This window comes from Aethina tumida, chromosome 1, assembly GCF_024364675.1.
Source record: "Aethina tumida isolate Nest 87 chromosome 1, icAetTumi1.1, whole genome shotgun sequence".
NCBI classification, from domain to species: domain Eukaryota; kingdom Metazoa; phylum Arthropoda; class Insecta; order Coleoptera; family Nitidulidae; genus Aethina; species Aethina tumida.
This window is the reverse complement of record NC_065435.1, coordinates 13316629-13336509: the sequence shown is the minus strand read 5'-3', so window position 1 is coordinate 13336509 and position 19881 is coordinate 13316629. Positions and strand designations below refer to the sequence as shown.

Genomic DNA, 19881 nt, shown 5'->3' with positions numbered 1-19881 from the left:
TTCAAGTTAAATTACAATTGCTATAAAATTTATAAATCAATTCCTCTTTCCGTTCTCCATAAACTTCTAATGAATAAGTTGGCGAATCAACTTGTATTTTTTTTATAACAATTAAAAAAATTAGAATACTTGTAAATCATAGAAAACTTATAGACAGATTGTTTAATTTCTCATTTTATTTATGTAAAAATGCAGGATGTTCCATCCATGTCAAATTTCAACTAATAGTAAATTAAGTTCTTGTATTTTTTATTAGTTTTTATAAAAACACTTAAGATTTCCATTTTGTGAGATGCCAAATCATAATGCACAAAAAATAAAAAACCATCAAATTTAAAATCTTTCTTTGTCGTTAAAACTCAGCATTTCTTAAAGAGTTCCACAGTCTTCACCTTTTTTGATTGTATGTGACATTTACCATGTATTTAATTTCAAATCCTTTAAGTGTAAGACAAAAATTATTAATAACTTTCCAATTATCAACCATTCATTAGATTTTTATAGTTTCAGTCATCAGTTTTCTATCACGACTCTATATTGTAAGACTTACTTTGGAGTTTTTCCCAAATTCTGATATAAATTTGTTGACGATCAGCAAGTTTTACAGACTTACCACCGATTGATGGCAGGACATGAAATTCAGCCCTCCATGCACAGATTTTAGACCTTCTACATCCAATAGAGGTGTCATGGAATGAGGTACCTCAAGACGAAATTGACCACTTCATTAGACAATAAGTGTCTTGGATCATCATGGATAATATTGATCAATGTCTTCGATATTTTTGTCTGGATGTCAAATTTCAACTAATAATAAATTAAGTTCTTGTACTTTTTATTAGTTTTTATAAAAACACTTAAGGTTTTCCATTTTGTAAGCTACCAAACCATAATGCACAAAAAATAAAAAATCATCAAGTAAGTCTTAAATATACAGTCGTGATAGAAAATTGATGACTGAAACTATAAAAATCTAATGAAAAGTTGATAATTGGAAAGTTATTAACAATTTTAGCTTTACACTTAAAGGATTTGAAATTAAATACATGATAAATGTTACATACAACCAAAAAAGGAGATGACTGTGGAACTCTTTAAGAAATGCTGAGTTTTAACGACAAAGAAAGATTTTAAATTTCAAATCTTTATTTGTTTATTGATAAAACTCAAAATTTCATAAGAGGTTCCAGTTTTCTATTTTTTTGATTGTATGTGATATTTATCATGTATTTAATTTGAAATCCTTTAAATAGGCCAAAGTTGGTACTAACTTCCCAATTACCAACCACTCAATCGATTTTACCCAGCACTTCCAGGATCAACGGACTACAGATAACTGCACAAACGAAAACCACCTGACTGAAGAACCCTAAACCACGATCCTGGCAAGGACAAGCCGTCGAAAGGATCCTTCCAAAATATCCGTGGACGACATGCAGGGAGCCATCTGTGGACGACCCGACGAGACGGTGGTAGTCGATGAGCCGCCGTTGGTGGGGGTCCCAATTAGATTAAAAAAGAAACCGACGCATATGTTAGACCGACGCAAACGATGCCTAGAACAATAGTACACGAGAGCTAACCCAATACAATCGCAAAACATCGGTGCGTGTGAATTGCGACAGTACATATCAAGTCGGCAAGATATTTTCATTCCGGCAAGCTGCAGTGCAACCGATCATTTCGGGAGGAAAAAAAAATTCCAAATTGAAAAATACGCAGTGTCCTTAGAAGATAATACCGTTAAATGAATTGTTGATGGTATTATTAACATAATTATTTAGAAATAGTAATAATGTTGATTATTTATCTCGAAGGAAGACATACCCTTAAAAGTGTTTCGCATAAAGATCATATCGAAAGGTAAGCAATTTATTTTCATGAACACTTAACGCCTGCAATTGATCCTTCGCCTCGTAAATTGAAAACTGCATTGCCGAATTTCGACAAATTCAATCAATAATTTGCATAGCACATGGCCTTTTGCCAAGAACAGTTGTGTACAGAGCTTTACAATGGCCCGGTCCCTATTTTAAAAAAATCCGGAAGTTACCCTCAGCATACTATTAATCAATAACACCATTCATGGTACAGTTTTGTTTCTCTGTGAAGACGGTGGTTGAAATTTTTACTCGACAACCCAAGATTTCTGTTATTATTATTGTTATTATTAGATTAAGATGTTTACTTAGCACAATATTGAATGACCAATTGTCCTTTTAATGTATAATTGTGTTCCAATATGGATTGGTCAACATTCAGTTGTTGTTTGAGGTATATATTTTTTAATTGTACTATACTTAAAAGTTTTTTTATAAATACGGTGCATTTTCAAGTTGTACATGTTTATTATGGAAATGATACTTAATAACTTATGGATGACAATATCATCATGATATATAATTTTAAATAGTTCATCCTTTTTTCTCGTATTTTACTAATATTGAAATATGCCTGTATTACTGTGTATTATAAACATTATTAAAAATAATATAAGTACTCTTATGATAAGAATCTTATCTTCAGTATTAAAGTTTATTACCTTCAACCTCGAAACTAAGACGTGATGCTTTTTGGAGTTCCATTATTATTTTTTACAATAATATTTTATATCCAAAACAATTTTTTCATCACAGAATAATAAATAAAATTTATTTTTTTTTTAAATTACAAACCTCAGAATTTTACATTGATTATTACAAAATTTTATAAGATAAGATTTATCGTAGTTATAATACTTTGTTTGGGCATCCAATAATTTCAATAAGACTCATTATTCTGTAGTAAAGCAATAATAAAAAGAATCAAGTTCTGAACATTATAACTTAAAAAACTAACTTATTTTTTATATTAATATTTTATATCTATATTTTTCATCAAAGAATAATAAATAAAATTATTTTTTTTTTTAATTACAAACCTCAGGAAAAGGTAAAATTTTTAATTATTACACAAGAGACGATTTAATTAGATTTAAAATAGTTATTATACTTTATTTGGGCGCCCAACGATACCAAAAGTCTGATTAAGTTCATTGCAACACAATAATTAAAACAAATTCTCAACTTCTGAGCATTATAATTTTATAAATACAAACTTTTTATTGGCTCAAAATAAGACGACTATTTAGTTTAGTCAGATTATTAGTTATTATACTTCGTTTGGGCGCCCAACAATTTCAAAAAGTATCATTAATCAGTAATAACATAATAATAAAAAAATATCAAGTTCTGAGCATTATAACTTTAAAAAAAAATTTTTTGTTGATGCAAAATAAGACGACTGAGTTAAATTTATCGTAGTTATTATACTTCGTTTGGGCGCCCAACAATTCCAATATTCAACTTTTTTTTTATATTAATATTTTATATCCATTTTTTGTCATCAAAGAATAATGAATAAAATTCATTTTTTTAAATTACAAACCTCAGGAATAGAAAAAATTTTTAATTATTACACAAGAGGCGATTTAATTAGATTTAAAGTAGTTATTATACTTTGTGTGGGCGCCCAACGATTCCAAAAGTCTGATTAAGTTCATTGCAACACAATAATTAAAATAAATTCTCAACTTTTGAGCATTATAATTTTATAAATACAAACATTTTATTGGCTCAAAATAAGACGACTATTTAGTTTAGTCAGATTATTAGTTATTATACTTCGTTTGGGCGCCCAACAATTTCAAAAAGTATCATTAATCAGTAATAACACAATAATAAAAAAAATATCAAATTCTGAGCATTATAACTTAAAAAAAAAAAATTTGTTGATGCAAAATAAGACGATTGAGTTAAATTTATCGTAGTTATTATACTTCGTTTGGGCGCCCAACAATTCCAATATTCAACTTTTTTTTTATATTAATATTTTATATCCATTTTTTGTCATCAAATAATAATGAATAAAATTCATTTTTTTAAATTACAAACCTCAGGAATAGAAAAAATTTTTAATTATTACACAAGAGGCGATTTAATTAGATTTAAAGTAGTTATTATACTTTGTTTGGGCGCCCAACAATTCCAAAAGTCTGATTAAGTTCATTGCAAGACAATAATTAAAATAAATTCTCAACTTCTTAGCATTATAATTTTATAAATACAAACTTTTTATTGGCTCAAAGTGAGACGACTATTTAGTTTAGTCAGATTATTAGTTATTATATTTAGTTTGGGCGCCCAACAATTAAGTATCATTTATCAGTAATAACATAATAAAAAAAATTAAGTTCTGAGTATTATAACTAAAAAAACTTTTTGTTGTCGCAAAATAAAACGATTTAGTTAGATTTATTCATTTGGACGCCTAATATCCAACTTTTCTTTTTTAAATTAATATTTTATGCCTAAAACAATTTCCAAAAAACAACAAATAAAATTCAATTTATCTGTTTGTCACAAAATAAGACATTTAATTAGATTTATCATAGTTATTATACTTCGTTTGGGCGCCCAGCAATTTCAATAAGTCTGATTAATTCATTGCAAGACAATAAACGAAATAAATTATCAACGTCTGAGCATTATAACTTTATAAATAAACCTTTATTGGCTCAAAATAAGATTATTTAATTTATTTAGACTATTAGTTAATACATTCCGTTTGAGCGCCCAACAATTTCAATAAATCTGATTAATTCATGATAAAAAAATTGAACTTCTGAACATTATAATTCTAAAAATTAGACTTGGTTCAAGATAAGACGATTTAGCCAAACTTATAATTATAACATTTCGTTTGGGCGCTTTTAATTATTTAATCGATTTCATTGTTATAAATTTAAATTGAGTTTGCCAAATTTTAGCGAATTTTCACCTTTTAGTCGGAGAAAAACACCGATATCTAAATTATACAGAGCTGTAGCAAAACATTGTTGGTATAACATCTTAAACATATCAACACATAACACACTTCGTAATTGATGCTTTATTGATTGATTAGATATTTATTGTGGTATTACATTAACAATCAGAAATACACTATCTGTAAATTTCTGTGTAACACGTGTTTGTCAACATTCATTGATTACGTAGAATATTTTTGTGGTATACTTATAAATTTTTGTAAATATCTTTGTTTATATTAATTATATAAATATTTTAGTAGTTTGTGTGTGACACAAATTTCGGTAGATCGCATTATCAGTGTTACATTAAATTAACAATTAAGTAGCCTATTTTTATAAGTAACATTTTTATAATATATGATAAGAATCTTATCTTGAAAATTTAATATCAAAATTTTATTATCTTCAACCTTCCATCTAATTTATTAAGTGGAAAAATTTGTGAAAATTTGTTTGAGTTTTCAGTTTATATATTAATACAAGATTAATGGCAAAATAATATTTATCTATAATTATATTTACATCATTAAATCTTAAACTTTAAAATCCACTTCTCTTATCTCTAAGAGTATTGCATTGATTTTTTTTAAATTTTATTATTATTTAATCTACTTATAGAATTCAGTAAAATTACTAGAGAATTTATATCATTATTGTTAAGCTTAAACCAACATTCACACGCGTGAAAAAAATTAAAAAACCTTATCACTCAACTTTTTAATTTTAAATCAATTTTACTGTTATAATTTTATAATGACTTATGCGATTTTGATAAGTTTTAACATACTTTAGCACATAATTAATGTGGCCTTAAAAAAACTTCAGTATTCAATATTTATTATTAATCTTCTCAAACTAATTTTTATGGTGTGTTCATATTTTAACAAGAGAAACTTTAGTTTTTATTAATTTTTGCTCTTCAAATTCTATATTTCACTTATAGTCTCATTAATTATTAAATATTCAAAAGTAGACTCAATATGGTTCATCACAAATGTGTGACGCTGGACCAGATAATTCAACCTTGTACTGTATCGAAATGTGAGGACCTCAATCAACTGATAAATTTCAATTGGCCTTACAAACTTCTTCTGGTTTCTCCCTTCTTTCCCTCTATTGGTACTTCATCAGTCATCAGAAATATGTCATTTATTGTCGAATTCTGACAGGTTTGTTCTGTGACCTAATGAATTTTTCTCTATATTTGACTATAAAAAATGTTATAATAGATTTAGGGCAGGCAATGAAGAAAACTATTTATATAAGCTTCATAGAAAGATACTTGTCTATTTTTTGTACCATTATTGATTAAAATAGAGTTTTAAATAAAAAGTTATGGCGATGTTTTCATCTTAAATGGACCACACTTTCATTCAATTGATAGTGATTTAATTAATTTATAGTAAATCTTCTCAGTGTCTTTTGTATAGCAAACAATTTACGCAATTTAAATTTTCTTAAAAATCGTTTAAAAATCATAATTTACATACATATTGATTTTTTGTCTGAATGGGAAAAGAAAGAAAAAGAAAATTTACTGCAAATTCAGATTTCCAAAGTAATATAAATTAATGTAACATTTTAAACAGTTCTCAAATTGAATTGGAAACGTTTAAACTAAAACTTTTTAAATACCCTCATAAATCAGAAAAACAATAATGTGTAACAATTCAGCTGGTGTAATCTTTATGAACAAAACATGCTTTCCACAAATATTTGACTGTGTGTTAATATTAATACAACATTTGAAAACGACTTTTGATAAAGGTACATTTATTGATATTTGAAACTCATGTACGACCATGAACAATACATTTTTTATCATTATCCACTATTAAGGGGTCACGATATATTTATTGACAGAAACAAATTAAATAAGCTATTTTAACAAAGTATTTAAGGGGCACTCGGATCAAAAATCAAAAAATGCTTAATAATTGATATTAATTTAATTATCAACTTGTTCGTAATGATGTATAAAAGCAACAATCTGGATATTCCACAGTAAAACATCTCTTGATAAGATTATTTTTATTGATTAGATACAGAATAAAATATGTAACAGTCTATGTGCACCTTTGGATAAAGATGATCTCCAAAAATGTTGGGAAGATGCCGTTTCCGAATCGTAAGTAGATATTTAATTGTCTACCACAAAACCCATCCAGCAACTGAACCCAGATAATTTTTTATCAACTTTCCACGCACAGTAACTAATATCTGTTGTGAGGCTGCCATTAGAGCAAATTTCCGTTCCGTGATAAACGGCACACACATTAATATTGATTAAACTAGCTGACAACAAAAGCAGATCAACGCATGAAAATTAAATTATCCCATTTATGCCCGCGTTTTATTGAACCAGACATAAAGGGAACGTTTAATCGGTTCTGCATTAATATTCCCTTTCGAGAACGTCGTGTGTCAAGACAAAAACCTAAATAAACCGTAAATAAATTTTATACGTGGTCGCACGCAAAGGTAATATTATATAAAAATGGTTTTCTTTGTTATAACGCGTAACTTCAATGAATTTATATTTAATTACAAGATCAATACAGTACTGGCACACGAATTTCAGACAATCACAAGTCAACTAGAATATTTGAGCATTACTGACAAAGTATAATAATAATAATACTGATATGATGATACTACTAATTATCATGATTTGTTCAAATTTCGACAAAATGAACTCCTCAGTTTTTATTAATGTTTGCTTTTCAAATTGTATATTTCGATTATATGTTATTAATATATTAATTATTTTTATTAAATGTTCAAAAGTAGACTCAAGAAAGTCCATCACAAAATTTGTGCTGCTGGATGGGAGTCTTTAGTGATTTTTTATTCAATTAACTTTTGAACTTTGTCAAACATATCGACATATTAGGAATTAATTAATTATATATTAACATAACTGCACTTTAAAATAATGTTTAATAATGAAATATTAGGAATCAAGACCCTTTATTTGCGACCAGTCTAAAGGAGTAGAGAATTATTTTAACAAACGACGTAATTGATGCTTTATTGATTGATTAGATATATATTGTGGTATTAACAATCAAAAACACATTAACTGTAAATTTCTGTGAAACATGTGTTACTCAACATTCAACGATTGATTTCGCAGATCGAATTATCGATGTTTCATTTAAGTAGCCCATTTTTATAACAATATATATAATAATCATATTATAACAATATATATAATAATCATATTATAATAATATAAAAGATATGACAAGAATCTTCAAAGTTTAACATCAAAATTTTATTACCTTCATTAAAATGGAATTCATTAAAATAATTCAAGAATTTATTGATTATTGTTAAGTTTAAACCGTGTTACTAATAATTAAGAAACATCCTTATTTATAATTAAGCAACGTTTATATAAAATACCCTTAAACACATCAAAATAAGATTTATTTAAAGTCATATTAGTTATTCTTCGTTTTGGCGCCCAACTTTTCAATTTTTAAATCGATATAAACTTAAATTGAGAGTGTGGGCCCTTAAAAAACTTTGTAATAAATTTTTATTATTAATTAATCTTCCCAAACTAATTATCATGATGTTTCATATTTAGTTTTTATTAATTTTTGCTCTTTACATTCCATATTTCAATTATATTTTCATTAATTATTAAGGGTTCAAAAGTAGAGTCAAGAAGGTTCATCACAAATGTGTGTTGCTGAACAGGATAATTCAGCCTTCTTCTGCTTATCCCTCCATGTCGAAGTGTAATGATCCCAATCAACTGATAAATTACAATTGGCCCTGTAACCTCCTTTCGGTTTCTCTCTTCTTAGTAGTGAGCATACTCCATTGGTACTTCATCCGTCACAGATTTTAAGCTTCTTCTTACTACCTTCCTTGCTGCTTTGAATCAACTACAACTAACCAGTCGTCTTACGAAACTGATTTTGTCACATTTGTTCATTAGGAATAAGAATTTAATCAGAGTAACTGATTTAAAATTATCAGAGACTAAATTTTAAAAATAAAAATACAAAATATAAAAATAAATAAAATATACTGAACATGATATAGTAACATGATTACGAACCAGGGATTAGTTGCTATTATATATTATATAACAATAGATTATGATAATAAATAAAAATATTGATTGATTGTTTTTTTTTACAGAGAAAGATAGCTATGTTCAGGAACTCTTGCTTGTTATGTACCATCAATACCATTGTCATAATATGCATAATCTGTATAACATTATTTCACATAAATGTTTCCACGAGAAACAGCAACCCCACGTATCGTGATATTGACCGGGAGAACATTTATAGAGACAACATTCAAAACATCGAAAGTAAGAGAGAAAAGATAGACACCAACGTACGAATAAACGAGGTGAGTAACATTAGGAATTAATTTTTATGTATCATTTAGATTGTGTAAGTTAGTTTGATTTAACATAACTTTCTTCATTTTGTTTTTTGATACACAAGATGTTTCACATTATTGATCCATTAGTATTAGAGGTTTCAAAAGGAGCAGTTAAAGGCATCGACTTAAAAATTTAATAGAATAACAACTAAAGTAACTCATTCCAAATTTTACATTTTTGAAATATAAAAAAACTGTTTAAAAGATTTTTTTAGGTTTCTGATTAAATTATTTGGAAAAAACCAGTTCAAATTCGTTAACTTTCTCAAGCATGTTAAATAAAAAACAAAATATTATCATTTAAAGTAACACATGAGATTAGAAATATAATTTTAAATCTGTGAATCAAGTTATTTATTTTTATTTTACATCTAACAATTTTCTAGATCTCTCGAAAGTTAAGCAACCAATATTTTTATAAAAAATTAAGATGTTCCAACAAGTAAAACAGTTTTGTAATAAAGTAATGGTCGTACGAACTTAATGAACTTAAAAATTTAATTCACCAATTTTTTATCAACAAAGTGATTAACTAGAAATTATTTGCCTTTTACCTATTATTAGCTTTTAAATAAGAGACACTGATTAAGTCTAAGCTAAATTAAGTGTATTTTTTCACCATAAATATTGTATTTTAAATATTAGTAGTGGAACATCCTGCATTTTTACATAATTAAAATGAGAAAAAAAATCTATCTATAAGTTTTCTCATATAAATATTTATTATTTCTGCAACATCAAAAAATTTATAACACTCAAACATATTTTTAATACAATTATATTTACAAGTATTCTGATTTTTTAAATTGTTATAAACAAAATACAAGTTGATTCACCAACTCATTCATTAGAAGTTTATGGAAAACGAAAAAAGGAATGGATTTGAAAATGTTATAGCAATTGTAACTTAACTTGAACTACTTTTCCAATTTATTTTGGCATCAACTTTGTTATCTTGAATTGAACACCCCGTATATTTTTGTATTTTTAAATTCTGCATATAATTGCAAATAAAATGGCTATACCATGTTCTATACCTAAACCGAATAGTTTTGGAGTTATCAATTTTTTTCCAAAAATTTTGGCAGTTTACTAAAATGTCTGTAAGGCCCCAAATTTTATTGCTGGAAACTTCATTTTTGGTATACACATTAATCAAAGATCATTCTATAAGAAGCCATAATTAGTACTTCCAAATTTTATACAGGGTGCTCGTTATTTACAATTAATTTGGTGTATCTTAAAATATCAATAACCTTGTTATTTTCAATTGAACGTCGTGTATATTTTTACGTAATTAAAATGTTAATATTCATTTTCAAAACTTTTCGATTGGTATAAGCATTCCCTATACAATTGCTTAGAATTCTACGTAGATTTGAAAAACGTAAATATAAATCATATTAAACAAATATTTCAGAAAAATAGTCCAATATTGTATTATAATACATAAAAGTAGTTTTTACTATTATTAATATAAATATAGATAAAAATTGTGACTATCACAATCAATCAATTTATTAATACAATTCAATTCTTAGACATGTTTGTCTACGACTGTCATTTAAACAATGTTTGAGTTAATGAATTATTTATCGTGATGATTAATAGGGGATTTTTACCATTTATTTATAGCATATATTTATTTAATCTTGATGCAACAAATTTATTTCCAGAACAAATTTTTCAACATTTTATACATTTTAGTCACTTCAATTGAATTGGAGGTGACAGGTACACTGCATATATAAAAGTTTTAGTAATTTCCATTAAGATAAATATTTTGTAAGATTTATTTGCATTAAAATAAATTTGTTGATTGCTTTCTTATGTTTTTATGATAAGTATATCCTACAGGAAGTGGTTTTAAAGATAATAGCAATACACATTATTACGAGCTAAAAACAGTTTGTGTATTTATTAAGCTAACTTACAACAATCTTACAAATCAATGTTGCAGTAAAAACAATGCTTCCTTGCTTTACATACGTAATCGTTTTATTTTTCCTTTAAAATGTTGTATAATAGTTACTTTAAATGCTAAGTGGAATACATAGAACAGATTAAGTAACATTTACAGAGGACGAATGAACAATAATTTGCGTACGAGTACACTTCAAGGTCGTGCATCAAGTCCATTAATTATCTAATTTACCTAAATAGTTGTTGACGATTTTGTTTTTTCAGTGTTTAAACGATGGTTCTGAAAATTTACCACCCTTATATGTTATAACACCGACCTACAGGAGATCTGAACAGTTAGCTGAATTAACTAGATTATCGAACACATTAATGTTAGTACCCAACTTACATTGGTTAGTGATAGAAGATGCCTATAAAACAAATGATCTCATAACTGAATTATTAGAGAGGACTGGTATTAAATATGAATATTTAACAGGTATGGTGATTTAGTCGATCAATATGTAGCTTTCGACACTCTGATATTATATATTTATAATGTTTGGGTCAGAGTACCAGAAGAAGCAATATAACTCTTTAAAATAACTTTTATTCAACAAGGTGATGTGTGAAGAAGCTAAATCTGGCTTATTGGAACTGAAGAAACCTCAGTTTTGACTAAAGAAGCATCTCTTCATGAACTTGGACAATTTTGCTTATAATCGTCGGTTCCAAAAATTACTTTTTCTGGTACCTAACACTTTAGTCACCTGAAATAAAATTTAGGAAGAACCAGAGAAGATGCCAAATTATTATCTTCCAAAGATTTTCTATAATTTTATCAATTTTAGCACCAATGCCGGAGCAATACAAAAAGAAAAAGGGAACGAAACCCAGGGGCGTGTCCAACAGGAACAAAGGCCTGGACTGGATAAGGGAGAACGCGAAGACCGGCGTCTTCTACTTCGCCGACGACGACAACAGCTACGACCTGCAACTGTTCAGGGAGATACGGTATACGAAAAGGGTGTCGATGTTCCCGGTGGGTCTGGTGACAAAATTCGGCGTCAGCACGCCAGTAATCAGGAACGGTCAGTTCATCGAATTCTACGACGGATGGTTGGGCGGAAGGAAGTTTCCAGTCGATATGGCGGGTTTTGCGGTTTCAGTTCAATTTTTGTTGGAACGTCCACAAGCCTCGATGCCTTACACGCCTGGATTTGAAGAGGATGGTTTCTTGAAGAGTCTCAAGCCATTTGAACCGAAGGAAATTGAATTTATGGCTTCTAATTGCACTAAGGTGAGTTTCACGTGACGTTCTGTTGATCTTGATCTTTTTTACCAATCAGTGATGGGCAAAAAACATCCAGTATATTGAAATATCTAAGGTGACCAGTATTAACAGGGTGGTTCACCTAACTTATTCATTAAAAGTTTATGAAAAACAAAAAAGGTATTGATTTGAAACTTTTATAGCAATTATATCTTGACTTGGACTACTTTTCTAATTTATTTTGAACAAAATTTCATTTCCGGTTTCGCCGGAAGTGGTATCAACTTTATTATTTTGAATTGAACATCCTGTATATTTTTGTAATTTTGAATTCTGCAAGTAATTGCAGATGAAATGGCTATACCATGTCCTATACCTAAACCTAATAGTTTTAGAGTTATCAATTATTTTCCAAAAATTTTGACAGTTTACTAAAATGTCTGTAAAGCCCCAAATTTTGTTGCTGAAAACTTCAATTTTGGTATAAACATTCAATAAACAAAGATCATTCTATGAGGAACCATTATTAGTACTTCCAAATTTTATACAGGGTGTTCGTTATTTACGTTTAATTTTGTACAACTTAAAACATAAATAACTTTATTATTTTCAATCAACCTTTCAATTGATATATATATTTGCTTAGAATTTTAAACAAAGTAATTGATTTTAAAATGTAATTTGACTTGAAACATCTTTCCACAGCCCATCACTGATGTTTCACCTTCATTTTAATTTCATATGTTATGTAACAAAAAAAGTATATAATGTAGTTAATTTGTTCATTACAGTAAACATGTCAAGAAAAGTAAACAGAATAAGATCGTATTAGTACAATTAATCTAATTACAATTGCTTGTTACATAATACTTTGTAAGTCTAAGCTTCTTAGTATTTAACATTGAATTCTCAAACTGATTTAAGTGCTTTTTCTGGTGAAAATTGTTATTTAAACAATATTTTAATGCCTTAAGTAAATGTAAATATACATTAAAAATAATATTTTAATTTTAATGTGAATTTATATTTATGTAATTTCATTTCATTTATTAAAATCAAGAAATTATAATTAGAAAAATAATTTTTATCTGCTGATTTCAAGTAAACAAAATAAAACCGCAATTGCATGAAACTAAATGTGTAATTATAATTGACATTGCAGTTAATATATTCAAGAATGTATTTTTAAATAACTAACAATTACATTTATTTAAAACCGGCTGAGAAAATTTAAACTATTGTAATGTAACTTTTGTGTAACTTCGAATTGATATAAATAAATTTTAGCGGCACAAAAATAACACTTCTAATATATTAACTGTTTGGATCTCTAGCACCGCAAATATTTACAAGACGAGATAAAAATTGTGTGCGTTAATTATTTTTTATTTAATTATATTTACTTTTTCAGATATATGTCTGGCACACACAAACAAAGAAAAATGAACCGTCATCACCTCTAGCCGATAAATTTAATAATACAAACGTGTATTTGCTCAAGCAAATTTTAGTTTAGTCAGGGTGTTAAATTGACTGCAATTGATTGACATCCATTAACATATCCTATACTATATCATTATTTTTACAATGTCCAGAGAAAAGCGTACAAATCATTTGACTTGTTTATGAATACTGTCCAAAATCTCTGTTAAAAAAAGGACATGCAATTAATAGATTGTATGTATTGTACATAATTTTTGGCAATCATGTCAAGTTCCTTGTAGTCATAACAGAGATGTTGGTTTTAAAAAAATTGGGACAATTGTAGACTCCTCACTAAAAATCCATCGAACCCTCGTTATACAAAACTTTGCATCATAGTGATTAGGGAAGCAAGTTCATATTTTAAAACTTAATCATTAAACATACCCCCTTTTCCCACTGAATTATTTACCCGCCGAATAAACTAATCATACTAATTTTTTACAAAACTTCCAAAAGATTAGTTTTGAGGGAGTGTAGAAACTTTTTTAGTGCGGAATCTTTTAATTTAGTTCGTTATGAATGTTTATTTAAATAAAACTTGTGATATTTTTATAATAAATATTTGTTGCAACCATATCCCATTAATTTATACATAAATAATTTATTCAAGAATGGGCTGTGTGTTTTTTACATACACTATCTTAGGTATTATTGTAATATACACAATCATGTAACTTATGAATAAAGCATATATTTATCTCATATTTCGGATTTTTATTTCACAAATGTAATATATAACCTTATCGACCATCGTAATGTTTGAATTGCGTTGATAGATAACAAGATTTAATTAATTTATTTAATTAACTTGATTAAAAGCTCAAATTAAGTTTATGCCTTTTGTATAGAAACAAAATATTACAACCTTGAACAATGTGTCGCTGTTTTTTATGAAATAAAAGCTTTATTTAAAATTAAAAGGAAGTATTGGCCATCAATAGCTAGAGCTTTCTCCCATCTTTCTGGTAAGTTTTTGCTGCTGGACCATTCCCAATACTTTCAAACGATTTGAGACTGTTGACTCATCTATTTGTAATGTTTTTTCCTGATCTGTTAGAGTCTGACATCGGTCTTGATCGAGTAATTCCCCCAATTCTTTGTCTTTGTCAAATTTATTCGGTGCGCCAGAATGTTATTTATCTTCAAGTTCAAATTCCTTACTTTTGAAGCGTCGAAACCAGTCTATGGATGACATATCTAACAGAGCATTGTCTCAACAGTCTCAACAAGAATTCTATGTCCTTCAGCTGCACATTTATTTTGAATAAAATAGTCCAATAAAATTCCCCCACAAATGACATAAAGCAGACATTTTTAGAAACAATAAATTAAAGGCCTAAATAAAGTTTACCACAAATGATTTATACCTTAATAAAGAAACAAAATAAATAATTGATTTAATGTTGTCTTATCATTTACAGTCACATTATAAACAAAGTAAATATTTTATTAGGACTCAGATGTCACACAACATTGATAATTTTATATACAGTTTTTATTTCTTTCTTATTGATCAGATAATTTTAAATTGTCAATAACCATAAATATTACATATAAAGCACAACATGCTGCATCATAAATTAGAAATGTAAACTTACCTGTTCTAAACAATGTACATAAACGTTTAATAATTTGTTTCCTAAGCAAAGAGCTGTCCACAATTGTTCACTTTTTTGTAAATAAATAATTAAATCAACTAAATATATACCGTACATTGATACAAATATTTGTAAGAGTTAACAAAGTTTTACCTAACCTTACATTTTAGATGGGCAGATTAATAAGTTTATTTTGAAAAAATAAGGAAATTATTTAAAAGACACAATTAAGCAAAAACTAATAACTAATAATTAGAATTTTTTTAGTGTCAAAAGGTTAGTATGAAACATTTTTTATTTTAAAATAAATAAATCAAAAAGATCCAATATCTTTATAAAATTATTGTTATTTCACAATACGAAGAACATATATTAAAACGTGAATAAAAATAATTCATCAACTTTTTCATTATATTAATAAAATTACAATACAGAAACTAACACATTAGAAAAATTAAACACGAAAAATTGTCTGTATATCCTAAGCATTTTATATACATATAATTGAAAGAAAAGTGAAAGAACAAATCTGTTTCAACGTCCTTAAAATATATTTCACCTATAGTTTGTATTGTTCAGAAGTAATTATAAAAAATATGAATTAACTGACTGATGAATAAGTTTGTTACTTTATTCCTCCAAAATATACAAATTAAAGAAATAACAGAACGTATTTTTTGTAGAAAACTGTTTAATTTACATCAGATTACGTATAACTTTTAAGCTATATAAATAATTAAGGATTGAAGTCAGGATTTTTTCGAAGGATTACAAATCCTTCCATAATGGGAGTAAGTGCAATATATTCTTCAGTCGCCAATTCAGCTCGCTCTCCATAAGCCAAGAGTACAGGTGTGGTATGAGTTTGGAATCCAGTTATGGTTTTAGGTTTACCAGCTTGACCCACAACGTCTACGGCCTGTGAAAAAGATTATCAATTAAAACAACGTTCTATACAATTAATCAAATAAATGAACTTACTAAACCAACCCTAACTGGGACGGGAAGGGGGTTGAGATCTTCGTCGAAGGTAACTAGCATCCTAGGTTGCATGGCAGCTGCTAGAGTGTACAACAGGTAGTGGGACCTTCCCAATATAACTATAAAGAACATTATTAGTACACCAATAACAACAACATTCCATCTACTTACTGTTCTTCACATCAAGGAAACCAACAAGGGTAGCCATCAAACCAGCAACAGCTACAGGACTCATCAGTTGCCTATCACTGTGGTATGGGCTGAGCGTAAGCGTTCCCTTTCCAAGATGGGTTAGACCTTGAGCAATACGAACCATGAAGAGATTATTCGGATCCTTGGCGTGGAACTGAGCCAATTGTCTCAACATAGCAGCAAGGCGAGCATTATTCGTACCAGCTCCGACCAAACCCATTGCGAATATAGAGTTATGCGCCACTTCGGCGTCGCTGTCATGCGAGAACTTGCTCAAGGTATCCAGAATGTTTAGCTTAGGGTTCGATACAGAGAGTAAACCTAAGGCCAAGGGAACGGCACGACGAATAACGGGCTCGCAGTACCTCAATAAATCACCAAAGGTGCGGAAAGCCATTTCTCCTCCAATATCTTCACCCATACTGATCAAAGCAATACCAATGACGGCAATGGCTTGTCTAGCAGATAAGTCCTTGTCTTTGTCGTCCTTTTCCTTCGACTTTTCCTTGGAGTTTTTATCTTGGCTACCCCTGCTTTCGTCTTTGTCACCGGGTTCGTAATGCTCAGAACAGATGTGCAACAAGTGCTGGACTTTCAAAACGTTGCCGGTACCAGCATAAGCACAAACATCCACCATAGTAGTAGCCATGGACTTGAAAGGCTCCGGTATGACCTCCAAAGCGGCAATGATCATATCAACTCCTTCTTGTTTGCCCAAGTGACACAGACCCAATCCCAAGGGCAAAAATCGTGCGTAAGTATCCTTCAAGTCTGCCTCGGACTTCTCCATCAAAATCTGCATGATTGTTGTGGTCACTTGTGCATTTCCGGAGCCAACCGCAATCATACCACAAGCGAGAGCAGCCATACCAATCACTTCCATGTTGGACTTTGGATCGCTGAACACCGGGAACAACAAACTAAGTACCGCCTCACGGTTGGAACCAACATACGCCAAACCCAAACCAACGATGGCGCCAATCCTCATTATATTAGTGTTGTGAAGTACATAGTCGCTTAGCAAAGCCAAAGCGGGATCGCATTCGTTTCTTACACCGCAGTTAACGATGCCGCAAGCCAACAAGGCACCTGACTTAATATGATCCTCTGATGAATATAAATATTTATCAATTGGAGTGAGGCCTCCATCAACGTCCCAAAGCAGCACCAAACCGAGGGAAGCAGTCGCACTTAGCATGCCATGTTCCTTATTCTTGTACAACCATTTATTGCCATCCTCCATCAACAATTTATCTTTACCAAATGCGGCATTGACAAAACCGTTCACGAAACTGGCCGCCAAATTTTGTCTGGCCGAATCTACTTGACTGCCCCCAAATTGAGGTCTGGTGTTCTCCAAGTGAGATTTGTAGACGTCTTCAGGCGTTTTTGGTTCCATAATATCGAGCTCTCTTGCCAAGTTCAGGAAATGATTGTTCAAATGGCAGTTGGCCATTACTTCGATTAGGTCTTCATATTCTGGTGTGGTATCTGGAATTTCGATGTATATTTGCTGTCTTCCTAGCATGAAGGCCAATTGCTTTTGGATGGCACTGTAAGTTACACATAGAGGATATTAATTGAATGTAAATGCTTAATTTAAAATGTACTCACGTGTCGGGGCAAGACATGAAGATTTCCTCAATCAAGCTATGGTCATTTAGCTGCATGGCCAAGCGAAGTGCTTGTGGATACTGATCAAATTTACGGAATAACAACAAAGCTGTTTGCAACAATGTTGTGTTCTCAGGATCAGCTACGTAAGGTACACAACTAAAAATAAACACACAAAGGTGACCCAATGAAGATAGAATAAATAAAATAATATTACCTGGTTAGATACAAGCAAACCCTCTGATAAATATTCTCATCAACATAGTTCTCCAGTAAATCCAACCTTTCAATTTCCATGAGAAGATCACATGCCTCAGCTTCAGCATTGTGTGCCATGTTGTATGGAACAATCTGTTTTGCCAACAAAATGAGCTTATCCTTCAGTGCCTTGTCGAAGGTTAAATCAGTCTCGGCCCATTCACTGGCAATTTCGCCCGCCAAATGTCTGACGTACTCGTGGCCCCACTCGCCAATTTTATCCAACTCAGATAACAAACGGAACTTGAGACATTCCCTGCCATCACCCATTGTCATGGCCAGAACAGATATAATGTCCGCACATACTTGCTTAACGTTTTGATCAGTAATTTTTTCATAAACTTGTTTCATTGTATCATAATGGGGCCTCATGAACTTCAACGGCTTCGGCACGGATGTCATTGAAGTTGTTGAGGCTTTAATGTGGTTGCTGAGAGCTTGCAAAGCTGGGAGATACAAACCGGCATTGTTTTCCTAAAAAAGGTTTTTAAGTCAACATCTTCGTTAGTTTTATAATTAAAATCATTTACTTGCAGTCTCTCCACACACATATTGAGTTCATCTTGGAGCTGCTTATCCTCGTCCGACTGAAACAATAGAAATACAAATTAACAACAGTCATGATACCATAACCTCACTCTCAACCAATTTGATTTTACGTTGTTTTTAAACGTTTTGCGTTAACATTTCGGTGTAAATTAATGTAATTTAATAATTACCAGTTCATTTTTATCATCCTCCACTTCCTTTTTGGTCTCCACTTTAATTTCCTTTTTAGTTTCGCTCATTTTGTTTGGGTTAATACTGTTAAATTAACGCAAACCTGATTGATGTGCTAAAACAAAATAGTTTGTATTAGAAGGTGTTGGTGTGGATTTAGGTAATAAAAATACCTATGAACTCTTTTTATTTTCTTTAATTTAGTGGGAATCTCTCAAAATCTTAACACAGTTGATATCATAACTTCAGAGAAAAATATAGTGCTCCGTCATGTCTGTCAAAATACCTACGTTGCCGGATTGTGTTCCGAAAATATACAAATTAAAATCTATAAAACGCCAGACAGGATTTATTTGAGCTATTCGGCGTAATAACTGTTTGCAATAATAAATGATTTAATGCAAATTAGATTAAATGATTAATGCATTTAAGTGAAATAATAATGATAATATTTTCGGAACGCAGCTGAAACACCAAACAAAACGTTTGTTTTGTGGTTTAAAATCAAAGTTTTTGCAGCTTAAAGAAGTAATATTTAATTAAATATATAAATTTAAGATTATATACTGTACAATTTAAAATGTTTACTATGTTAT

General features: G+C 29.6%; 2 protein-coding genes across 3 annotated transcripts; one reads left to right on the top strand and one right to left on the bottom strand.

Annotated features, from left to right (window-relative positions):
- The first annotated feature begins 1580 nt into the window (after window positions 1-1580).
- LOC109598082 (galactosylgalactosylxylosylprotein 3-beta-glucuronosyltransferase P) lies at window positions 1581-14626 on the top strand. 2 transcript variants are annotated; one of them, XM_020013899.2, is made up of 5 exons: window positions 1581-1863; window positions 9008-9226; window positions 11450-11663; window positions 12016-12464; window positions 13849-14626. In XM_020013899.2, the coding sequence occupies exons 2-5, from the start codon at window positions 9020-9022 to the stop codon at window positions 13951-13953; spliced, it is 975 nt and encodes a 324-aa protein (XP_019869458.1). In that variant the 5' UTR covers window positions 1581-1863; window positions 9008-9019; the 3' UTR covers window positions 13954-14626. The 2 variants fall into 2 exon arrangements, with proteins under 2 accessions (XP_019869458.1, XP_019869459.2); XM_020013900.2 differs by lacking the exon at window positions 1581-1863 and adding an exon at window positions 6856-6977.
- A 1511-nt stretch (window positions 14627-16137) lies between these two features.
- Window positions 16138-19585, bottom strand: LOC109598079 (26S proteasome non-ATPase regulatory subunit 2). Its single transcript, XM_020013894.2, has 8 exons — window positions 19459-19585; window positions 19285-19400; window positions 19096-19152; window positions 18525-19039; window positions 18308-18466; window positions 16673-18246; window positions 16502-16620; window positions 16138-16439 (listed from the first exon to the last, which is right to left on the bottom strand). Exons 2-8 carry the CDS (start codon window positions 19351-19353, stop codon window positions 16257-16259), a joined length of 2676 nt encoding a protein of 891 aa, XP_019869453.2. The 5' UTR covers window positions 19354-19400; window positions 19459-19585; the 3' UTR covers window positions 16138-16256.
- Between the last annotated feature and the right edge of the window lie 296 nt (window positions 19586-19881).

What these genes read in the sequence shown, in the direction of transcription:
- LOC109598079 (XM_020013894.2), bottom strand. Translation starts at nt 19,353, where the DNA reads ATGAGCGAAACTAAAAAGGAAATTAAAGTGGAGACCAAAAAGGAAGTG. An exon ending in TGTGTGTGGAGAGACTGCAA is followed by an intron (nt 19,040 to 19,095) that starts GTAAATGATTTT and finishes AACCTTTTTTAG; the next exon opens with GAAAACAATGCCGGTTTGTA. An exon ending in GTTTGCTTGTATCTAACCAG is followed by an intron (nt 18,467 to 18,524) that starts GTAATATTATTT and finishes GTTTATTTTTAG; the next exon opens with TTGTGTACCTTACGTAGCTG.
- LOC109598082 (XM_020013900.2), top strand. Translation starts at nt 6,951, where the DNA reads ATGTTGGGAAGATGCCGTTTCCGAATC. An exon ending in CCAACGTACGAATAAACGAG is followed by an intron (nt 9,227 to 11,449) that starts GTGAGTAACATT and finishes TTGTTTTTTCAG; the next exon opens with TGTTTAAACGATGGTTCTGA. An exon ending in TGGCTTCTAATTGCACTAAG is followed by an intron (nt 12,465 to 13,848) that starts GTGAGTTTCACG and finishes TTACTTTTTCAG; the next exon opens with ATATATGTCTGGCACACACA.